This window comes from Aquarana catesbeiana, linkage group LG13, assembly GCF_042186555.1.
Source record: "Aquarana catesbeiana isolate 2022-GZ linkage group LG13, ASM4218655v1, whole genome shotgun sequence".
Classification (NCBI taxonomy): domain Eukaryota; kingdom Metazoa; phylum Chordata; class Amphibia; order Anura; family Ranidae; genus Aquarana; species Aquarana catesbeiana.
In genome coordinates this window covers 118952139-118965669 of record NC_133336.1, presented here as the reverse complement: position 1 = coordinate 118965669, position 13531 = coordinate 118952139, and the positions used below count along the sequence as shown (strand labels likewise).

Below are 13531 nucleotides of genomic sequence, written 5' to 3'. Positions count from 1 at the left end.
GTTAAAGGTGAAATATGTGAACACACTGATCTGGAAATTTAAATAATCCACGGGGGTCATTATTGAGTGTTATAGGTGGAGGTGATAAGAGGGAGGGGGAGATTAGGGAGAGAAAAGGGAAAGAAAAGAGAAATTAAAAAAATTTTTTTTTTTTGGTCTTAGGTGGGCAGGGAATTACCCAACAGATTGTTTGTTTATATATTGTGTAAGTAGGATGAAATGTTTGTAATATATTTAAGATTAAAATGTGATATAAGTAAATAAAAAATATTAAATAATAAAAAAAGACCTATTACCGTGGGCAGAGTTTGCTCACAACAGTGCCTTGAATTCTGCTTCCCGATTGTCCCCGTTTATGGCGAATTATGGTTTCCAACCTTCCATGTTGCCTGACTCGTTTGTTCCGCAGAGTATTCCTGCGTTAGAGGAGCATCTCTGTGGTCTTTGTTCCACTTGGGCACAAGTTCAGAAGGCTTTGCAACATGCGAACGATAGGTACAGACTCCATGCTGACCGCAGACGCCTGCCTGCACCCTCCTACCAGGTTGGGGACAGAGTCTGGCTGTCGTCTCACAACCTCCGACTTTGTGTTCCTTCTTTGAAGTTCTCACCTCGGTTTATTGGGCCTTTCCGTATCCTTCACATGGTTAACCCAGTGGCTTACGCCTTGGACCTTCCTCCTAGTATGCGCATCTCAAATATGTTTCATGTCTCGTTATTGAAACCTTTGGTCTGCAATCGCTTTACCACCTCTGTGCCATGTCCTCACCTTATACAGGTTGAGAACCATGAGGGGTATGAAGTACAATCCATTGTTGACTCCCGTAGGTTCCGTGGGCGCATACAGTACCTGGTGCATTGCAAGGGGTACGGTCCGAAGGAATGCTCTTGGGTCTCATCCTCAGACGTACATGCCCCTGTCCTCCTCCGTGATTTCCATAGACGTTTTCCCCTCAAGCCCAGTGGTCCTCGGAGAGGGAGGGGTCGTTGAGGAATGGGTACTGTCAGGGCTGGGCTCAGCTCTTCTGTCTCTGAGCTGGCCGCTCAGCTGTCGGCTAATTGCCAGCTCCCATCTCTCTCCACAGATACCCAGCTGTTGTTGATTCTGCTCGTCAGTCCTGCCTACTTAAAGTCATTCAGCTCACTTGATCTCTGCCTTCGCCTTTGTCAACATCACAGAGACTTCTCCTGCGTTCCTGTTGAAGACTTGCTCGGGTGACGTTCCTTCTGGCTCCTGATCCTGCTTGCTGTACTACTACGTTTATCTCTGGCTCTCTGACATTTGCTTGGCTGACTACCCGATCCGGTTACTGAACTCTGGCTTGTTTTGACTATGCTTACTCTGTCTACCTTATTATATTTATTATTAAACAAGTGTGATTTAACTATACTTCTGTTTCTGTCTGATTCATGGTTCCTTAGGGGTAAACTAAGGTATGTTCTGATCCTGGTTTGAGCCTACCAGGAAGCTGTCACTGTACTGAGCTGTGGCATTCCAAGCCCCACAGCCGCAACTATACATGCTCCTTGTATATATGCTTTTTTTGGGGTGGGAAAAGCCCTGGCTGCAGATGATTGACCCAGGCTTGCTGACAGGCTCATTGAAGTCGGTGTGGACTAGGAACTCTTAAATGGCTTGTATCATAACTGATCACTTTTGTAGCACCATGGTGTTTGTGGGTCAGACAGAGGATAAGCTTCCTTGGCTGATTTTTGGCTACAATTGAATTTTTCTTTTCTATAGAGCACCAGTGACATAACTTGCATGTAATGAAGTGTTGCTGGCTGCTACATAGTGTAGAAATCCTCCTCCTGCCGCTGGGCCCTCCTCACAATGCTGATCTTTTGGCACTGCTAGGGATTAACATCAGCTGCTGCGAGTGTGAAAGAGTTTTCGCTTGCCTGACCCTTCCATTTATAAAGCTTGAAATATGCGTTCCCAGAGTACAAAGCGTTCTGTGAATGGAGGATGGCCAGATGAATGACAAGATCCCCCTCCTCCAATAACACTTTGCATTCTGGGAAAGTATACTACGATTTCTGTGAATGTAAGAGACAAGCGAGTGATGCAACACTTTTAAACTCTGGTGTTTTTTTTTTTTTTTTCTAGTTTTTTTTTTTTTATGGGTCTGTTTTGCGAACAGACAGGTATAGTTCAGCACCATAATACCACCAAATGGCACCTATTTTCTTTCTTATGCATCTGCAATCATCTTTTAACAGCTTGTTTACCTTTAGGCTGGATTCACATATGTGCAAATTGGATTTGGGTTTCCCTGCATCCAATTCGCATTACAGGCGAGCGTGCCTGGCTTGCAATGGAGCTGGTTCACAGAGGTCTGGGGCGGCTGCGGTCCGCTTTCCAAAAGGGTCCTATGCGTGTTTTGTTCCGAATTCAGGCAAAAATTCGGACCTGATAAGCACCTGGACCCCATGCTGTGAACTGTGGCCGCACATATGTGAACCCGGCCTTACATCTATTACAGAACTAAAGAGTGCTAAGTAATATTTTAAACAGGTGCAGATATTCTAATTTGTTATGCAAATTGTATACAGATTTTAGATCTGTCCCTAACTTGCAATATATAATATAAGATGCTACAGATTAGCTATCACAATAAGACAATATTGATAGATGTCCTCTTTTGTGTTACATTAAAGCATGCATTTTATGTGCATTGAGGTTAATTTTGAATGGGCTGACAGTGCACCTCAATGCACAAGAAAAATGTACCTGCACCATCTTGGAGACAAAGGTAGCTTCCATCAAAGCTTTTACCAAAGGTATTTAGCCTGAGAGATTACATTTCCCAAAAGGTAATACAAAGCAATATAAAAAGGTCTATGTTTGTACCCATATATAAAGTTTGTTGTATGAAGTGACATGAGCATTTTTTTTGCTTTTACACACTGTAAAGCATGTGCTAAGAACATAATCGTATACCTTATGCATCATACTAGTAAGTACCTACAGCAGATGCTGAATTTGGAAACTTTTAGATGCTTCTAATATTATCTTTTCCTCAGCATTCACAGTAGAGAACAAAGTCAGCATGAGGCCGGGTTCACACTGCTTCAACACGAATTTCGTACGACTTCTGATACGACTGTGCCCTGCGACTTCATGTCTGACTTCCATGCTTTTTTTAATTTTTTTTTAATTTTTATATTTTTCAATGAACCCCAGGGCTGTCTCTAATATTGATTGGACCCTGGGCAAACATTTTCTTGGCCACCTCTGTATATCCCCCCCCCCCCGTCTACAGCTCACTTCTGTATCCCCCCCCCCCTGTCCACTGCTTACCTACGACCCAACACACACACACACACACACACACACACACGTATAGCTTATCTCTGTATCCCCATCCACTGCTCACCTCTGTGCCCTCTCTCCCCATATAGCCTACCTCTGTATTCCCCCCCCATATAGCTTACCTCTATATTCCCCCCTCCCATAGCTCACCCATATAGCAGCTTACACCCCAAGCTGTGGATGTGAAGCAGCTTACACAACCTGCCTCTTCTCTACTTAGCTCTCACCTCTTTTAACAAATTCACCCCTCTCCCCTCCTTGCACGATACTGCCAAGGCTCCAACCTCACTACAGCTGATTCTCTGCAGAAGCCCCCTCCCCCTCTCTCCACAGTTCTTGCTCACCTGCTTTCAGAAGCTTCGCAGTAGTGCAACTCCGTGCAGTGTCCTCCTAACAGACAGCCAGAACACTTCACTCGGCGCTGTGCTACACAGGTCTGAAAGGCGGATGTGGGGATGGGAGGAACACAGAGGGCCGCTCTGCCTCCTCCCATGTCAGGCACAGCCGCTCCAGTCCTGTAGCTCGCGCCCCCCAGATGGCCGGGAAGCCCAGGATGTCATATGACGCCCTCCCAGAATGGGATATCCCTCCTGCGGACGTCATATGTACATGAGCGGGATATGAAGTGGTTAAAACTGAAAAATGTCCCCATTGTAGCTACATTGTGTCTTCTCTCTTCAGGTTCCTCCACTGATGTGTTCTTTCTCCCTCCCATTCTTTTTTTCCTCTGGTGATGTGTTCTTCCCCTGGACTTCTCTCCCACTGCTGTCTTCTCCACCGCCGACCCGTTGTCTGCCAGCTCTTATATAGTCATGGGGCGTGGCCATCAGGTGATGTCACATTGAGACTCCACCCCTTGTGACGTCACGTGAAGCACTGGAAATCGGAGCATATGTCAGACCAGTGCGAAGCGGCCCTCAAACAATCCATTATCAGTTAAATAGATCACTAGTAATGCATTGTCTCTCCTCACATGTGGCTACATGTGGAGCTTACTTACACTAGTTTGTTTTGTATATTTCAGTATAAAATAAAGCTGTGTTGGTCTGTCGCACTGATTTGAACAGTGCCATTGCTGACCATAGGGTGCGACTTGTCATGGGACTTTGACCTGTCAAATCGCGTGACATGTTGCTCTGCTGTGAACGGGGACTGCTCAGTAGCAGTTTCACCCCCCGCCCGCCTCCTAAATACTTACCTGAGTCCTCACTTGATTTAGAACTGTGTCTTTCTGTAGTGGCGCTCTCTCCTCTCCCTGCATTCACTAGACATTAATTAAGGCAGCGCTGCTGTCAAATCCTGTAAGCGGGGTGTGGGATTGAGCTGCGCTGTGTGTGTTTATGGATGCACAAAGCCTGGCTCAGGAGCAAGCCGCACCTCTGCCCCCATAGCAAGCAACTTGACATAGGAGCAGACACAGAAGAGGAGGAGCAGAGAGCACTGGTGGGGGACCACAGAAGAGGCCCCTTTGAAGCCCCTTTGTGTGATACGATTACACAGAGCAGGTAAGTATAACATGTTTGTTTATTTTTATGTAAAATAAATGTGTCCTTTAGAAACATTTAGGGGAAATCTCCCAAATTAATAAAAAAACAACTTGACAGGGGTATTAACCATTACCTACTCTTTATGCCAAACATTTTTTTTTGTTTTGCTTCACATACAGCTTAATATATTAAAGCGGAGCTCCACCTTAAAAAAAATTATTAAAAGCCAGCAGCTACAAATACTGCAGCTGCTGACTTTTAATAAATGGACACTTACCTGTCCCAGGGTCCAGCGATGTTGGAAGCTGATCGATCGCTCGTCTCTCGGCTGCCCCCGCCGCCATCCTCGGTCAGGGAATCAGTAAGTGAAGCGTTGCGGCTTCACTGCCCGGTTCCCTACTGCGCATGCGCGTGTTGCGCTGCGCGTCTTCACTGGTCCCCATTGTGTTCTGGGAACTGTGTGTTTCCCAGAACACGACCGGAGGGGGGGTGGGGGGTGCGGGTATCTGCGGCTATTCTGCGGCTATCTATGCCCGGAAGTGGGTGCAGATACCTGTATTAGGTGCCAATTAGGTGAAAGGTGCCAATTGTGGCACCGGAGCGGGGGAGAAATCCGATGAGCGGAAGTTCCACTTTAGGGTGGAACTCCGCTTTATGATCAAGCCGATGCTTGATCCACTTTAACTTAATCACCCTCCTCACCTTAATTGCTATCATAACTGCACTCCCCCCCCCCCCCCCCCATAAAATACCATAATATTGAATAGTTTATCTGCACTGGATGCGTCCTACACAAACAGCATGCAGTGGAGCTGTGATCTATATATTTTTTTAATTAGATGATTTTTTTCTTTAGATTTTCCAGTTTACAACAAAACTCAAAAAACACCAATCAACCCCACAAAGCAACAAGACAAAAAAGTCAGTCAGCATCTCTACTGCTCTGTTCCTCCATGCTCATTGGTGCGTTGAGCTGTGGAGGGACAGGGAGCACCTGTCTCGACGGCTTGCTGAGAGGCTAAGACTGCCATCAGTCCAGGCAGTTGGTGGATGCAGACTTCCTAAGTCGGGATGACCAGCTGCCTAGACTTATCCTGGTGACATCAACGGAGAGCGGACTCCAGACCGCTCTCCGCTGAAAAAGGGTCACAGGAGTGCAAAACAACTTGCACTCTATTGACCCTTAGAAGAAGCCCAGCCTAAAAAGCTCAGGATGGGCTTCTCCTTTCAGTCATCTTTTTAACTTCCCATCTATTAAATCTTCTGCCCTTGTTTTAACTTTGGATAGTAAAACATGTTTTTTCTGCCAGTAAATACCTTCTACAGCCCACTTCCTGTTTCTTGTGTGGCCATTAGCCTAGGCTTATGACCTCATGCACAGATCTCTCACTGTCGTGAGAGTTTGCCAGGAAGTGGGGGGGGGGGGGGGAGTCATAAGAGGGCCAATAAGAGCTGCAGAGCTGGAGGTGTGCCTCTGTGTAAATCCAGGAAGTGTACTGGAGCAGTTTCAGCTGCCCACAGTTAAAATGGATGCAGCCCGACTTGGTGGAGATTTCTGCAGTATATTTTGACAAGTACAGAATCACAGTATATATAAAATAATATGAAAAGTGGTTGGAGGGAAACTCCAGAATGGCAAAGATGTTTTTATTATAAATGATGTGTACAGCCTGCTGTTCCTCTTTTAAGACCGTTTTAACATATCAAATTTGATAATACAGTGATTACATTCTTCCTACATATAGAGCTAACCTATGTAATCCGTTAAATTGCTACTCCTTCGAGATATGTTTATCTATCTATCTATCTATCTATCTATCTATCTATCTATCTATCTATCTATCTATCTATCTATCTATCTATCTATCTATCTAATATATATTACACATTTATCCCCCTCTCGAGGTCTGTCTCGTTATTGACTTTACTCCGCATCATTGGTGTGCTCAATATATTGCTCAGATAAGTTGGAGTCTACATACCAGGACCAAATTTTCAAAAAATATTTTTAGGCCCCTTTCACACTGGGGCATCTGCGCCGTCGGCGGTAAAGCGCCACTATTTTTAATGGCACTTTACAATCGTTTTTGCGGGGGGGTTTTGGCCACTAGCAGGCACACCGCTAGTGGCCGAAAAATTGTTAAAACAACCCGCAGAGCCCTGTTGCAGTGGCGCTTTGCCGGCGGTTCGGCAGCGGTGCCCATTCAGTTCAATGGGCAGGAGAGGAGTATACGCCGCTCCTTCGCTGCTCCAAAGATGCTGCTTGCAGGAGTTTTTTTAACGTCCTGCCAGTGCATCGCCTCAGTGTGAAAGCCCTCTAGCTTTCACACTGAGACTGCAGGGGAGACGTTTTTCAGGCACTCTACAGGCGCTATTTTTATCCCAAAAGTGCCTGAAAAACGTCTCAGTGTGAAAGGGGTCTTAGTGCCGGTTCACACAGGGGTGACTTGTCAGGCGACCTAGCCGCCAGACAAGTCGCCTCCCGTTCTGTACAATGGAACCGTTCTAATAGGAGCGACGCAAGTCGCTCCGACTTAGAAAAAGGTTCCTGTACTACTTTGGGGGTGACTTGGGGCGACTTGCATAGACTTCTATACAGAAGTCGTTTTGCAAGTCGCCGTGGCAGTCGTGTGCAGGTCGCCTTGGTGAGGCGACCTGCAAGTCGTGCCACCCCTGTGTGAACCGGGGCTTAGGGTTTCTCTTAAGTTCATATGTCAATTCCTCCCGTCTGTGATTTATATTGATGTAAAAGTAACCTATAATTTTTGTAATGCTAAAGAGCAGTGATTCTTTATTATTAGTTGTGGGATTTTCACTCTTCTATAAGAGTGCTGAGATCTCTGTTCTGTCAGGAGTGGTAAAATAGAATGTACCCAATGGATGTTTCTAAAGATTTTTAAAACTTTCACTTGTAAAATAATTGGCTACATTGAGCGTAGTGGAATGGAGTAGAGAGGAATGTAGTGGAATTAGCAAAGTTTTGGTTTCTGTTTTCAGGCCGAAGTAAAGCAGAATCAGAAGCAGTTGGTTGAGCAGTTGACTTTGATAATGATGGGCTCACCTGGACCTCCAGTTCGTCGACTTTTGGCACATGACTTTGCTGTGGTGTATAGTTCCGGAGATATGTTTTCTGCCTATGAGACAATTGATCGTTGTAATGATCTGATTCGAAGCAAGGATGATTCTCCTAGCGGCCTTCCCAACAAGCTGTATGTATACTTTTATTGTCCTAGAGTTTTAGCTTTCACTTCTTCCTTTTTCTTTTTTTTTTTTTTTTTTTTTTAAGCTTGCTTTCATCCTTTACCCTAGAGTCACTCCAGTAATATCTAATTTATCCTTTCTGTTGGACCTGTCATAATTTATCTTCATCGACACTAGATCATGAAATGAATTGCAGTAACCTGAATTTTTATTTATATTTAATTATTTAGAGCTGCAGTTGCCTGTCTTGGAGCTTTGTATCAGAAGCTGGGTCGCCTTTTGGGAAGCACATTCAGTGAAACAGTTGCCAACCTTCTGAAAGTTCTGCGCAATGCAGAGGTAAAGTAAAACATTCAACCTTCAAAATCAGAGGTTATAGTTGTGACACAACAGATGGTCAGAGGTTGTGGGCGTGACACTGTGTGTGGTCAGAGGTTGTGGGCACGACGCCGTGTGTGATCACAGGTCACATTAAAAGGGAATTTACTCCAGGGATAAAACGATTATTCTGCCACTTTATAAAACTCTGGTTCGGTCACATCTGGAGTATTCCAGTTCTGGTCCCCAATCCTCAGAAGGGATGTGCTGGAGAAAGTCCAGAGAATGGCAACTAAATTAATATGTGTACTGGAGGACCTCACTTATGAGGAATGATTACAAGCGCTAAATTTACTCTCCCTGGAGAAGAGAAACTTATATATACGTATATGATTGCGATGTACAAATATCTCAATGGTAATCCCAGCATAAGTATGAAACTTTTCAGTCCCAGGGAGTGTAAGAGAACACGGGTTCACACGATGAGACTGGAAAAGAAGCGGTTTAACCTTAAGCTGCATAGGGGATTTTTCACTGTCAGGGTGGTAATGATGTGGCACTCTCTTCAACTATCTGTGGTGTCGGCAGGAATTATGGATAGTTTTATAAGACTCTTTGATGTGCATCTTAGCGAAAACAATATACAGGGATATGGGACATTATTTTTTTACACACACATGTACACAGGTTGAACTGGTTGATCAAGACTGTTGTCTTTATTCCACCTTACCAACTATGTTACTATATATACATTGCATCATAAAATGATTTAATAATGTACAATACAAAGCCACACGTATAGTGTAAAAGTCCTATTTTTTTTTTCAATGCTACTCAGCTCCTCTTTCTTAAACAATTTCTAACCTGTACTGGTATGTAGACAAACAAAGGAGCTGTTAAAGAACGCACTTGTATGCACCATTTCCTGGCCAAGTATACTATAAAATACTATACTATCGAAGCAGGCCGAATTGGGGTATAAGGCAAAAAGGCCTCTTTAACCCTTCTAGGTTCATAACAGCCAGTATACACATGACTTGATTAAACTTCCAGGTTGCATGGGTAAATTGGTGTCATGGGCAGTAATAATAACCCCCATCATTGGATGCAATAACAACCCCCAACATTAGTGTAAGTGGCCGTAATAATATCAGGCTTGGTGTCAGTACTTTTCACCCCCACATTGGTGGTCACTGACAGTGAAATTTAGATATCTAAGTTTGTCTTGTCTCCATTGGTAAAAGGATTGGGCAAACCTGTGTACAAACCTCCAGGACATTTTTTACTAAAGACAAACAGCACTAGGTGGTCACACCAACTATTTACAGTAAGAATAAGATGGTGAGAAATAAATAATATTGCACAGTATATCATGATCTTGGCTACACCGCATTGTGAGATACTGACCTAGAACAAACATGCAGGGTGGTGGTTGGGATTTAGATTTCACTGGCTTTATACCTAGTACAGATGATAGACCCCATAGCCTGTACCTTTTAAAAATGGTTAGGCAATGGCAGCACCCATTATTTCATCCTTGCAGGTTCCTTTTAACTAGCCCTTGTCACTGCAATACATTTTAATTCCTTTAGCTGTCAAGAGTGTTGTGGAAATGTGCATTATATACAACCTGTCAAATGGAGAGTACCTTCTCAGACCTCCACATCAGTCCTGGACCTGCATTCTGAGGTGATTCCTATGACACAGAGCCACATGGGAAACCTAGGAATACTTCTGCTTATATTGTGCTGGATCCTGCACTGATCTGATGAGATCTGAGTAAGTTCCTTGGGAAATACTGACTACCAGTTTCCAGTGCCTACAGGACACACAATAAATACTATGGAGGTACATGTGCTATGCGGGTCACAAACCAATATATTCCATTACCAAATACCTGCTTTAACCACTTCAATACTTTCACCCCCTTCCTGCCCGGGCCAATGTAAATCTTTCAGTGCTGTCGCACTTTGAATGACAATTGTGCAGTGATGCAACTCTTTAACCACATAACATTTTTATATTCTCCTTTTGTCTTCCAGGACAGCCTCTGAGACATAGGGCTGCTCCCTCCGGGACAGGAAACAAGTACATCCAAAATTGCTTAAAGGGCGGTCCTCCAGGCCTCCCCCTTCAGTTTTTTGTGTTTCCTGCTGGACGGGAAGGGAGCACGTTAGGAACCTAGGGGATCTCCATGTCCCAGGACTGTCCTGAGCGAGCCTCTGACATTACCCTCTCCCCTGCCTGCAAGCACCCCTCTCTCCAGTTAGGGAAGAGTAGGGTTGCTGGTCCCACCGCTGCCGTTTGCTCGGGGAGAGTAGGACCCCTGTGGATGTAGCAGGCTCTGCCACCTCACATTGCTGCGCTCTGCAGCAGCAAACTTTTCCCCCAAAGCTCTAGTTACCTCAACCTCCAGGGAGGGCCCTCCCGTCCGTGGCCCTCGGGCTGGCACCTCCTGTCCGTGGCCCTCGGGCCGGTGGGTGGGCGATGCTCATCTCTGGGCTTTCCACGCTGTGAGAGGGCACCAGTACATCAGGTAGTTCCAGATATGGGCAGGGAGGCGTGCGTGCGTTGGAGGTGGAGCTTCTGCATTCCAGCCAGAGGAAGTGATGCAGAGTACTTCCGGCAGGTCTGTATCATCAGCAGGTGCTGGAGACTAGGTTCTAGGTCTCCTGGGTGCAGCGTTCGGACAGACAGGCATCCGGGGCCTTGGAAGACTTAGAGGCTGTGCACATACCAGGGAACCATGGAGAGCACTGCAGCACAGGCGGTAGACTCTGACTCTTCAGGCACCACCGGCACTTCCTGGATAAGCGTGGTGAAGAGTGGCCTTGGCTTACTCGGGGGGAGGTCCTTGTGGCCAAGAGTGCCTCCCTGGGTGGGGAACCACAGGTGACGGGCTGGGCACTTCCTAGGTTGACCCCAAGCACAGTGGTGGTGAGGGTCAGGGGCACGCACTAATGGGCGTTTGTCTTTCTTTTTGGCTTTCGGGTTAAAGCCCAGGACAGGACCCAGATGAAGCCTCCTAGGAGAAAGTGTGCCAATATGTGGGTCAAAGTTAGGCTCCAGTTGGGAGAAGCCACTTTGCCCTGAATGTGTCGGTAGTTTGGTCAAGGATGATTCTGTGACTGCATGTCATAAGATCCTTGTGTCCATTAAGGATGAGATTGCATCCACGTTCCAATCATTTTAAAGGAATGATGGATAGGATGCAGGGTCCCTCGATGTCCCTATCCAGGGCAGTGAGTATGCCTTCCCCGTCTGAACCTAGTCAGGAAGAGGAAGGGGATAGGGAGAGGGAACCTATTTCGCTCGCCTCCTCTCAGGCAGACTCAGCGTCTGACTCTTAGGGAGAGAAGGATTCCTCCTGGGGGGTCCAGGTACAGGTTGTCACTGGACGATGTGGGGGACTTGCTCATGGTGATCTATGACACCTCGGAGATCCAGGAGGAGTCAGTACAACTCTCAAAACACAACCTCATGTACCAAGGGTCTAGTGCGCAGAAGGCCAGGGTATTCCCCGTACATGCGTCTCTTGTGGAGTCGATCTTGCAGGAAAAGAGACCGTTCTTCTTAGGCAGCCTTAAGTGTAGGTTTCCTTTCGAGAAGGATGCGGCCCATCCTTGGAATAAAATTCCCAAGTTGGATGCACCGCTGGCCAAGGTCTCTAAAAAGACTGATTTAACTTTTGACGACCTGGGGTCACTTAGGGACCCTATGGACAAAACAGGGGATGTGCTGTTAAAAAAGGCTTGGAATGCCTCATGTATTGGATTAAAGCCGGCCCTAGCAGCTACATGCGTTGCCAGAAACTTGGAGTGTTGGTTAACGCAGCTGCAGTCCCACATTTCGGCAGGCACGTCCAGGCAGCAGCTATTTTAAATCCTTTCCGTTGTTATTTAAGGCTGCTGGATTTTTGGCAGATGCCTCGGCAGAATCTGTGGCGTTAGCAGCAAGGTCAGCAGCACTGGTGAATGCAGCAAGTAGGGCTGTGTGGTTGAAAGCTTGGACCGGTGACGCAGCGTCAAAGCTTAAACTTTGTGGATTCGCTTTTTCAGGTGATCACCTGTGTTTGGACCTGGTCTTCAGGAGGCACTGGAGTGGAGGGTAAACGTTTTTTTTCGAGGTCACGGTCAGCAGGGCTAATAGGAAAGAGATGGCCCCCCTAAAAAGAACTGGTCAGGGCACAAAGGACGAGGAAGAGGAGGAATCTTATTCAATCCTCCTCAGGCCACCACGAAGCCCCAGTGACTCCTGCGTCCCGGTGGAAGGGAGACTGGGGGGCTTCCTTCCACAATGGACTGGGGCAACTCCAAGCCCGTTCGTATTAGACATAATAAAGAATGGCTACAAGTTGGAATTCAATTCAATTCCCCCTTCTAGCTTTCTGGTCACCCTGTTACCCAGAGATTGGGAAAAAGCAGAGGCTCTGAGTCTTCTGTTAGGGGAGCTAGTGGATCAGCAGGTCCTCGTGCAGGTGCCTCAAAAGGAATGCTGCCAGGGGGTATATTCCCATGTGTTCGTGTTCATAAAACCATCAGGAAAATTCAGGTCAATTCGAAATCTCCGGCCTTTAAACAGGTTTTTGAAGTACAAACGCTTCAGGATGGAGTCTATTTTCACAATAACAAATCTCCTGTTTCCAGATTGCTACATGGCAACGATCGATCTCAGGGATGCATACCTGCATATCCCAATATGTCAAGACTTTCAGAGGTTTCTCAGACTGGCAGTCAGAGTGAATTTGGAGGTCCTTCACTTTCAGTTCCAGGCACTCCCATTCGGACTAGCATCATCTCTGAGGATTTTTATGAGGTCCTGGCAGAGGCTTTAGCCCCGTTAAGAATGAAGGCCATTACTGTGATCCCCTAATTGGACGATCTGCTGTTTGTCGCCCAATCTTTTCGGCAACTGGAGAAGGACTTGCAGGAAGCAGAGGATTTCCTGCCGTCTCTCGGTTGGTTGATCAACCAGGACAAATCCCAGCTAATCCCAACACAGGAAGTCCGGTATTTGGGGTACAGAATCTCCTCAATAGAGACAAAGGTCTTTCTTCCTGTGGAAAAGATCGAGAAGATTTGGTCAGGCAGTGGCACGGCTTCAGACCAATCAGGAAGCCCAGATCAGAGAGGCCATGAAGGGTGATAGGTTTGATGACGTCCTGTTTTCCAGCAATCCCCTGGGCAAGACTTCACCAGCGTTCACTGCA

General features: G+C 46.2%; 1 protein-coding gene across 2 annotated transcripts in view; it reads left to right on the top strand.

The window, feature by feature from the left end:
* The window catches only part of HEATR5A (HEAT repeat containing 5A), a 238349-nt gene that overhangs the window by 33661 nt on the left and 191157 nt on the right, over window positions 1-13531 (top strand). For both annotated transcript variants that reach the window (XM_073609190.1, XM_073609189.1), the window contains exons 2-3: window positions 7801-8012; window positions 8235-8343. In XM_073609190.1, the coding sequence (XP_073465291.1) occupies window positions 7801-8012; window positions 8235-8343 (321 nt within the window). The remainder of the gene's footprint in view (window positions 1-7800; window positions 8013-8234; window positions 8344-13531) is intronic.